This window comes from Syngnathoides biaculeatus, chromosome 5 (assembly GCF_019802595.1).
Source record: "Syngnathoides biaculeatus isolate LvHL_M chromosome 5, ASM1980259v1, whole genome shotgun sequence".
NCBI classification, from domain to species: domain Eukaryota; kingdom Metazoa; phylum Chordata; class Actinopteri; order Syngnathiformes; family Syngnathidae; genus Syngnathoides; species Syngnathoides biaculeatus.
In genome coordinates, this window is record NC_084644.1 from 13,272,737 (window position 1) to 13,282,238 (window position 9,502).

Genomic DNA, 9,502 nt, shown 5'->3' on the forward strand with positions numbered 1-9,502 from the left:
CTCTTCAGGGTAAAAAACTTAACGCCTAAACCCCATTGTTCCTTAATCCTGTTTGTTTGACACAGTCAAATAACAGACAGCAAGGCAAATATGTGGAATTAAATAGACAATTTTTATTGTGGGATACTGACAATTACAGAGCGTGGAAGAATGCGAAGTTAAAGGTCTTTGAGCCATTGCAGCCTGTCTCCCCTTTGTTCACACGGGTGCACGGGAACGTCGGGCATGTTTCCATCATCGCGCAGAGGAACTGTGATGGGTAACGAGGACGAGATCAGGAAGAGCAAATCACTTGTGACTGCATTGACTATTCCAACTACCCTTCTATACTGTATTGGAATCTAAGTTTATAACAAAAAAATGTCCTACGGAGCTCTAAACTTAGTCTCCATAGGGTAAAAACCTCACTTTATTGCAGTCCATTGTTTGCAGCTGTGCTATATCATAGATCTTAAAGGTTTTCATGAATTTTTACAGTATACAAACAAGTTTGAATATAGAGTTGAACACCTAGCAGCACGGTAAATAAACCATATTGTGCTGCAAGATGCCAGGCAGCACTGAGGTCTACTGGAAGACACGAAGCGTAGTTAAGAAGCAAGAAGAGTCAGAAAAAGTTCCCAACTAAGTTTCACTTCTAGTCATTTCCACAAACCAGTAAGTATTGTTGTATGCTCTGTTTATATGTTTTGCTGTTCTGTGTGTAAAAGTAGCTGTTGTGTGAAGGTTTATGATTACTGTAACATCTATGCTAATGTTTGTTAGCATAACTGGTGTTTAAAAATATAATGTTTAACTTTTTTTTTTCTAAGACAGTTTTTAGAGTAAACTAACTGGGAGTGACAAATAAATAGCTTGAATAACCTTTTGCTTTATTTAAAGATTCTTTTCATTGCCACAATAGTGTTATTTTGCTGTAGATAGTGTTAAATCCAGTTAATAGTGTTAAAACCGGTTATGAGTATCCGCCATTGGCTGATATCGTTAAGGTTCTAATATCAAAAACTCGCCTAGCATCACAACAAAATGTTTTCGACCTCCAACATGGTGGTGCGTTGTGTCTCTCATGTCTAGACAGCAAGAGTCAACTATGAACGTTTTCAAAAGTGTGTTTTGATGATTTTATATCATGACACATTTTTCATAAATGTCTTTTCCCCTACTGCACTTGAATCTGCAACCCCTACGATAAATGGGGGTGATATATAAATACTATGCAAGTAGTCACAGGCTGTAAAGAAACTTTACCTGGGTAATTATATGGCACCGCACAATTGATCATTCCTGCATACTTTGTGTATGGACTTATTAGTGGAAGAACCATACCTGAGGAAAGAGATATTATTAGTCATTTAGTCAACAATTATACCGCGTCAAGCTGTAGACTCACCCATTGTTCCTATAACACACGATGTTAAGATGACGGGCTCCTTATTCCACGCATTCTTCAAAAAGGCTGCAACCCCTGGACAAAGTCACAGCGATTTAAAAATGAATGCAGTACAGCCACGAAAAGCTAAACTGCAACTACAACACACCCAAGGTCACACTTTGTCCAAAATCAAATATAAACATTAGCTCTACACATAAACTAGCATTTTAATTGGTTCAAAGTCACATTGCTATCGTATCTATGAATGTTATTCGTATTATACATTTTTAAATTGACAGATTAGTCACGTCGAAGAAGACAAAATACACACGTACGCGCCATTTTGGTTTGTGACGTAAAGGCGAACTGGGCGTTATGGGAAATGTAGTTGAACCAATTGAGTTTAACCATCACCGTGACGTATAACTCATGCGCCCGCTGCATGTAAACAGCAAGAGTAAAGGCGAAATGATGAGCTAAATTTAATGTTAATTTCTTCTCTATGGTGTGTTTATAAAACATCCAGAAGTAGATATAAAAAAAGAAGTACATGTCTTAACATGTATTCCTGACTATGGTTGTTTCCTAACTTCGAAGAAGCACAACTACTCCCGTGATTTCGACTGGATATTGCAGTAAGTACGTTTCTCTGTGTTGCCTATTTTACATTCTATGCTCCCACTGATATTAGGTTCTTTTCTAACCATTCATGTATTTTTCAGTTAATGTCATCTGAACACTTCAACGGCGGTATTAAATGGCCCGCAAACCAGGTTGGGTTAGCTGTAGTTTTATGCAAGTCATATTTTCAGAATCAGCTTCAATAGCCAAGTATGCAACATCACACGAGGAATTTGACTCCGGCAGTCAGTGCCGCCCTGATACGACATTCTGAATAAAAAAACTAACACGCACAATAGACAATAAATTAATGTAAACTTTTGCAACCTAATGTGGATATAAACATTATTGGCAGGGGGTGTAGCTTAAACCCCCAGGAGACCGGTTTTAGAGGGGGCTAGTGGACAACCCTGGGTCCCTCGGTTATATATTTCATAGATGTTTGTTGTTTTGTTTTTCTACTTTTATGTCTTTAATTTAACCTTTATTTCTCCCACAATGGGGACATTTTTCAGTTTATGGACTCATCTGTGTGTCTTTACAGAAAATGGAAGACTTCTCTGGTTTGGCCCTCCCTCCTCTATTTGGGGGTCACATCCTAGAAGCAGAACTAGAGCCAGGCGGTGTAGAACTCGGACCCGGGGAGGTGATTTATGCGTCATTTGTTGTTGTCTGCTTTATTGTTTTGAGGTTCTGGGTTTTGAATCTCAGCTCTGGCCTATCGGTGTGGATTTTGCATGTTCTGCCCATGTTTGTGTGGGTTTTCTCCTGGTGTTCCAGATTCTGTCCACATTCGAAAAAATATGTAATTTAGGTTAATTGAAGATTTAAGATTGTCCATCGTCGTGCATGGCTGTTTGTCTCTGTCTCTGGGATTGGCTGGTGACCAGTCCAGGGTGTACACCATCTGAAAGCCAATCAACTCAAATGAGGACAAGCACTAAACGGGACGGGCGGATGTCTTTTTGAAAGGCTTGCGTGCCCTCCTAACCATACGCATTTCTAATGTGGAATGTTTATTTTGTTGAAGACAATAGTCATTTTACATATAACCATCCATTTTCTTTGCCGCTTATCCTCACAAGGGTCGCAGGGGGTGATCCCAGATGTCAACGGGCAGGAGGCGGTGGACACCCGGAACTGGTTGCCAACCAATCGCATGGCACATCGAGACAAACAGCCGCACTCACAATCACACCAAGGGGAAATTTAGTGTCCAATTAATGTTGCATATTTTTGGGATGTGCGAGGAAACCGGAGTGCCCGGAGAAAACCCACGCAGGCATGGGAAGAACATGCAAATTCCACAGAGGCAGGGCCGGGATTGAACCCGGGACCTCAGAACTGTGAAGTCAACACTTTCCAGCTGATCCACCGTTCGGCCTTATTTTACATATGTGTCTGGTTTATTATATAATATACTGTATTTTTTCAGGTGGAATTGGGCCCGGGGGGCAGTGAACTGCTGGAGAGCGCTGCCCCAGAAGACGAAGAGAGAAGAGTTCTTGATAAGAGGAAATATCTGGCGTTGCACAGGCGATGCAAAGAAATTGAACAGGTTGCGTCTGTGTTTTTCCTCCAAGCTATTTTGAGTCATGCTGTTGCATTTGTCATTTTGTGCCCCAAAATATCTCCACCCAATAGTTTACACAGTAAGACCTTTTGAAATTGAATTACAACCATTTTGTGCACACCCCATCCGTTTGAAGGGGCTGAAAATCTCTGAAGCTCATATCAGACGTTAAGAATAAGCAGAAATTTATTACCGCCATCCTCACCTTCGTTGCATTCATCGCATACAGGTGAATCACAAGATCCTCGGCCGCCTTCACCAAGTCCAAAGACTGACTCGACGTTTGAAGAAAGAGAGGCGGTAACAAAACGATTTTGCCATCATCGAGTGCCATCCACGTTATCTTGGAGGCCTCCATTTTTGGTTTTTGTTCCGTCACAGGTTCCTCATGAAGACCCTTGATGCTCACGGAGACGACTACAGGAATGCTCAGCTCACTATGCTGCTGGAGGTCAGCTGTTACACAGCGAAAGCAAAACCAGGACTCATCATATTTTCTATAAATGTCATTTACAGCATAAATGATGTAAAAAGAATATATTTATTATATTGTCATCCGGGTTGACCGTTCTCACAGCATACTTTTCTGTGGGGATACCTGAAGATCTAAAGAATGCTACATTTAGTAGAACTTTGCAAACTACAAACTCACATTTATCATTTCTGAATGAAAAGTAATGTGAACCTTGTAAACATTCAAGTTGAATAAAAATATCTCAAAGTAGGTCGAAATTTGGAAATTTCATAATGCATTATTTAAATATTTTAATTTAAAAATTGTCTAGTGTCCTGTAAAATTAAACTTTCAATTTGTTTCAGTCAAATTAAAAAAAAATAATTTCTTAATCAAATAATTTGCAACAGCTTAAAAAAATTTGAAACTTTTTTCATTAAAATTTTCTGAAAAGTAAACTAAATGGAAAAAACTGTGTGTGTGTGTGTGTGTGTGTGTGAGTGTGACAAGCTATACTGTAACTATATTGTAACATTCAACATTTTAATTTATAAGAGGTGTGATATCTGGTAATAAAGAAATATTTGTCGACTTAAAAAAATGACACATTTTCAATCAACTATTTTAACATTTTTTATTTAAAGCGAAAGGTGTGACTTTTTTTAAATTTTAGAATAAACAACCTGTGAATGTCAATTTTTTTTCATTAAAAAAATTATAGCTTGTAGCATTAAAGTATTACACAATTTTAAATAAATGTATGTGACAATTATCCGTTGAAATGATTTTTTTTTTACATGTTTAAAAAAAAATTGTATTTTAATTTTTTTTTTTTTTATTTAAAACCCAAATTGCCAAGTAAGCACTGCATGACACTTTTTTCCTTTCGTTCTTTCACTGATTTAATGTCTCTCTTCCTCTACTCCTAACGTGTCATGTCATTTGAACCACAAACAGTTTGGCATGACATCTTTGTTGACATACATCTTTTCATTTTAAAATCTTGCATTTAAAAAAAAATGTAAATGTGTTCCAGGATGAGCCGGGGGCGCCTACGGACATGACTGCCGGAACTGCGGATGACCGGATGAACGGTGTGTCCGGCTCCACCTCTTCTCTCGCTTTTCACCAGTCTTCAGGCCCTAAGAGGAGAAAACAGGTGACGCCGAAGCAGGAGAAGGACAAAGATCCACAAGTAGGCTCATGGCTCATCCATATGACCCGAGTTATATCGTTATGTTATGTTATGTTATTACAATGTTCGCCTGCTATATTGTGGTTTTGTCATTTGTGTCCCTGTTATATGCCGTTGGTTTGAACCAAACATTTTTTAAATGGCTTTTCACAGTACAGTACAGTACAGTACTTACTATAATACCCTCACAAATGGAAAAGGAGAACTACAGTCACTAAAGCCCTTTTTAGCTTTTTATTAAAATCTGAAAGAACAGTAAAATGCAAATCCAGTGAGTACACTCACATAGGAGCTGCTGTCAGCCACAGCTCTCATCCAGACACTCACACGCAGTTGTCACCTGCAACCATTAATCAAATAACTCCATCCATCCGTTTTCTTTGCCGCTTATCCTCACGAGGCTCGCAGGGAGCGCTGGAGCCTATCCCAGCTGTCAACGGGCAGGAGGTGGGGGACACCCGGAACTGGTTGCCAGCCAATCGCAGGGCACATGGAGACGAACAGCCGTACTCACAATCACACCTAGGGGGAACCAGTTCAGGCTGTACCCCGACTCCTGCCCGTTGACAGCTGGGATAGGCTCCAGCACTTCCACGACCCTCGTGAGGATAAGCGGCAAAGAAAATGGATGGCTGGATGAACAAACAAGCACGTTCATAACAAGCCACAACTGATGCCCAGGCACTCAACACGTAGACAGGCTAAATTGAGCTCAAAACAGCCAACTTCATGCTCTCGTTCATTTAATACTTCAACTCTCACCAGGCCTTGCACGACCTTTTAAGCCCACACACACTCAAAGTCCCAAATATTAATATGGAATGTGAGAGGACCACAATAATATACATTTTGTTGTTAAATCAAGTTTTATTTGGTGACTTGATGGGATACTGCGATTGAGTGGCGACCAGTTTAGGTTGTACTCCGCCTCTTGCCTGACGATAGCTGGGATAGGCTCCAGCAAAATGCACGGATGCTAATCATATAATCAATAGAATCATCAATCGATAACTGTAGTCATACTGCAGTACGTACAATATTTTCTATACAGTGATTTTACAGATGGTGAAATGCAAATACGCATGGGGGAGAGGGGGTCACTGTACTTTTTATGCTTGAAATGTTTTTTATTTTTTTTATTTTGGGGGTTTGAATGTTTATGGGCGACACGGGGGTGCACATGGTTCAATCGTTGGCGTTACAGTTCTGAGGACCTCGCTTCAAATCTCGCCGGCCCTGCGTGTGTGAGATTTGCATGTTCTCACCTTGCCAGTGTGAGTTGTTTTTTTTTTTCCAGGCACTCCGGTTTCCTCCCACATCCCCAAAACATGTATTAATTGGATACTCTTTAAAAAAATGCTCCGAGGTATGGTTGTGAGTGCGACTGTTGTCTGTCTCCCTGTGCCTTGCGATTGGCTAGCAAACATTTAGGGTGTACCTCGCCTCCTGCATGATGATGACAACTGGGATAGGGTCCAGCACTTCTGCAACCCTCATGAGGATAAGCCGCTCAGAAAATGGATGGATGAATGTTTACGATCGGTTAAAAAAAAATGTGTGCTGTGCGTTTAATGTGACGCTTTTTTCATCACAGATTTTCACTTTTTGCGGGTGGGGCTGAAACATATTCCCCATGCTGAACAGGGAGGGGTTCACTCATCTTGATTTGATGGATGCTTCTAAGAATGGCTTTTACTGCTTTTTCTCCCCAGAATGAAGCCGACATGTCAACGCTGTCAGACACACAGTTTGGAGAAATGCCCAGCCCGACCTCACTCTCACATTGACCACTCGATGTACAAGGAAATGAATACATAAACATTAGAAACCACACAATGTGAACGGGTTCACAGGAAAATTAGTTAGTGAACACCTAATGTATTGTCCCACCTAAATATATTGCATTGTATAATGACATCCTATAATAATGTTTTTTTGCTTTACATTTCTTTGTTAAATTGATGTGATGATTTTGCATTAAAAATTTTAAACATCTTATTTTGTTGGGTTTTAAATCTGAATTACATTATTTACATTAAAAGTAGTAGAATGCTGTGAAACTGGCTCTCCAACTTTTTACACTCAATAAACTCTCCAAGTACTACGATTATAACCAACATTAAAATACTGTAATCCTGTACATGTTGCTCTGCACATCATTATAGGAAAAAACTTCTGAAATAATTGTTGAACCAAAATGTACTGTTTACAAAACTTACTGTGGTGTGGAAAAAAAAAAAAAATTGTATATTTCTTACACATAAATGTTTCCCCATCATCAAACAATATTTGTCACACACCACAAGTAAACACTAGTTTTTGTTAGGTTAACCCTACATGGCCCTATGTGGGGCAGCATGGTGTGGCTCAGCTGGTAAAGCGTTGGCCTCACAGTTCTGAGGACCTGGGTTCAATCCCGGCCCCTGCTGTGTGGAGTTTGCATGTACTCACCGTGCCTGCGTGGGTTTCCTACGGGCACTCCGGTTTCCTCCCACAGCCCGAAAACATGTGACATTAATTCCAAACTCTTAAGTTGCCCCTCGGGTGTGATTGTGTGAGTGTGGTTGTTTGTCTCTATGTGCCCTGCGATTGACTGGCGACCAGTTCAGGGTGTACCCCGCCTCCTGCCTGATGAGAGCTGGGATAGGGTCCAGCACTCACCGCGACCCTTGTGAGGATAATCGGCTAAGAAGATGGATGGATGGCCTTATGTGAAATATTGCCCATCCCTGTTGAATCAACTGTGGCTTATCATATATGAGTTCAGTTAAAAAGGACCTCCCTGACATAGTGAAGTAGACCAAAAATATGGTGCCGGTGCTGTCACTGTCTCTGGCATGTTTGCTGCTGCTTCAAGACTTGAACCATGAATTGAGAATTTGACAAATCCGAAGGGGAGAATCTTCGCCTGTCTGTTCGGGACCTCAAGCTTGGGTTATTTAGCAGAACAATGATCCAAAATGTACCAGCAACTCCCAAGAAAAAGAAAAACAAAGCAAAGACTTTGGAATGCCCTCCAATGTGGCGCAATTACAACAGTTCTGAAAAAATGCGAGCCTAATATTCTGCTGCAAGACACACTTTGCAAGTTGTATTGCAAACACTTGATTGCAGTTGTTGCTGATAATAAGGGTGGCACAACCGGATATTAGGTTTGGGGGGCAGTTACCTCTTCATGCAGGGCCATGTAGTTCTTTTTCCTCCCATAATAGTAAAAATCTCAATTTAAAACCTGCATTTTGTGTTTACTTGTTGTCTTTGACAAATTTGTAAATTTGTTTGATAGGGAGCATTTAAGTGTGACAAAGATGCAAAAAAAAAAAAAAACCAAAGAAAAAGAAATCAGGAAGGAAGCAAGAACGTTTTTCACACCAACGTAAATCCAACCCTACCTAAATAATCAAACAGTTCTAATCGATTAAATCCAGATTAATTGAATTTACAAATTCTATTTAACTGAACTGCACTGAAATGTACTGCACTCGGGGGAGAAAAAGAGTTTCAGAAATTGTAAACAGAGTTTGAGCATCGATGTCAGTGACGTCATGTACTACTAGACGACCTCGTACCACTCATAGTACTTATATCATACTTTGAGAACTACTACTGTGGAATTTCACTTTCCATCAGACAGAGAAGTGTTTTTGACATTATGCTCCTCTTATTTAGCGACACGGGATTATCTAAATAGTAGAAGTAATTTAACATTGGAACCCTCTGTTGTAAATCATAAGAATGCTTTGTCAGAACAGTATCTGTTTGACTGTAATGTCATTTACTAGGGCATACAATCTATATTAAATATACAACATGCTATACATTTGTATAAAGTACAATTTTAAATCGAACAATAAAAATAATGCAGAAAGTCAAAATTATTTTATAGCATTTGTCCGGCTCCACATTCCTTTACATATTCAAACAATGCTTTATTTATTTGAAAGATATCACATTTCATATTTAACATAATATTTCCAATCAATTTCATTTCTACCCCATTCCAAACCAGGATCATCCCACAGAGATGCACACTTCATTTTTATTAGACATTTATTACATATTGCTGGTGTAATCTTCAAATTCATCACTTTTAAGGAGAAATTGTTTTTTTAAAATTGTTATTTTAACATTCCATCGTCAAAAATAGCAGTAGAATAGCATTTTCAACACTTTACATTGATCAATAATTTATTTAAAAAAAATACCGCACACGCGTGTTGGCTGGCCAATAATGTAGTTTGTTGTTTTATACTTAATTTGTTGGGGGGAAATGAGAATTTTACCTAA

General features: G+C 39.4%; 2 protein-coding genes across 5 annotated transcripts; one reads left to right on the plus strand and one right to left on the minus strand.

Moving 5' to 3' along the window:
* Positions 1 to 93: 93 nt before the first annotated feature.
* On the minus strand, positions 94 to 1,924 carry ndufa3 (NADH:ubiquinone oxidoreductase subunit A3). Of its 2 annotated transcripts, none has more exons than XM_061819967.1 (4): positions 1,708 to 1,924; positions 1,391 to 1,465; positions 1,249 to 1,326; positions 94 to 250 (listed from the first exon to the last, which is right to left on the minus strand). In XM_061819967.1, exons 1-4 carry the CDS (start codon positions 1,922 to 1,924, stop codon positions 159 to 161), a joined length of 462 nt encoding a protein of 153 aa, XP_061675951.1. In that variant the 3' UTR covers positions 94 to 158. The 2 variants fall into 2 exon arrangements, with proteins under 2 accessions (XP_061675951.1, XP_061675953.1); XM_061819969.1 differs by lacking the exon at positions 1,708 to 1,924 and adding an exon at positions 1,539 to 1,676.
* Positions 1,869 to 7,213, plus strand: tfpt (TCF3 (E2A) fusion partner). Of its 3 annotated transcripts, XM_061819964.1 has the most exons (8): positions 1,923 to 2,011; positions 2,095 to 2,145; positions 2,538 to 2,639; positions 3,429 to 3,551; positions 3,796 to 3,866; positions 3,948 to 4,017; positions 5,057 to 5,215; positions 6,928 to 7,213. In XM_061819964.1, exons 2-8 carry the CDS (start codon positions 2,098 to 2,100, stop codon positions 7,000 to 7,002), a joined length of 648 nt encoding a protein of 215 aa, XP_061675948.1. In that variant the 5' UTR covers positions 1,923 to 2,011; positions 2,095 to 2,097; the 3' UTR covers positions 7,003 to 7,213. The 3 variants fall into 3 exon arrangements, with proteins under 3 accessions (XP_061675949.1, XP_061675950.1, XP_061675948.1); XM_061819965.1 differs by lacking the exon at positions 2,095 to 2,145 and having other exon boundaries at positions 1,869 to 2,007; XM_061819966.1 differs by lacking the exon at positions 2,095 to 2,145 and having other exon boundaries at positions 1,880 to 2,011.
* Positions 7,214 to 9,502: the final 2,289 nt, after the last annotated feature.

Excerpts from the sequence above, each read along its gene's own strand:
- ndufa3 (XM_061819967.1), bottom strand. The coding sequence starts at position 1,924 with ATGTACTTCTTTTTTTATATCTACTTCTGGATGTTTTATAAACACACC. Across the intron at positions 1,327-1,390 it reads GTGTGTTATAGGAACAATGG|GTATGGTTCTTCCACTAATA; the intron begins GTGAGTCTACAG and ends CTCTTTCCTCAG. Across the intron at positions 251-1,248 it reads GGTGCCATATAATTACCCAG|TTCCTCTGCGCGATGATGGA; the intron begins GTAAAGTTTCTT and ends TACCCATCACAG.
- tfpt (XM_061819964.1), top strand. The coding sequence starts at position 2,098 with ATGTCATCTGAACACTTCAACGGCGGTATTAAATGGCCCGCAAACCAG. Across the intron at positions 3,552-3,795 it reads GATGCAAAGAAATTGAACAG|GTGAATCACAAGATCCTCGG; the intron begins GTTGCGTCTGTG and ends CATCGCATACAG. Across the intron at positions 3,867-3,947 it reads CGTTTGAAGAAAGAGAGGCG|GTTCCTCATGAAGACCCTTG; the intron begins GTAACAAAACGA and ends GTTCCGTCACAG.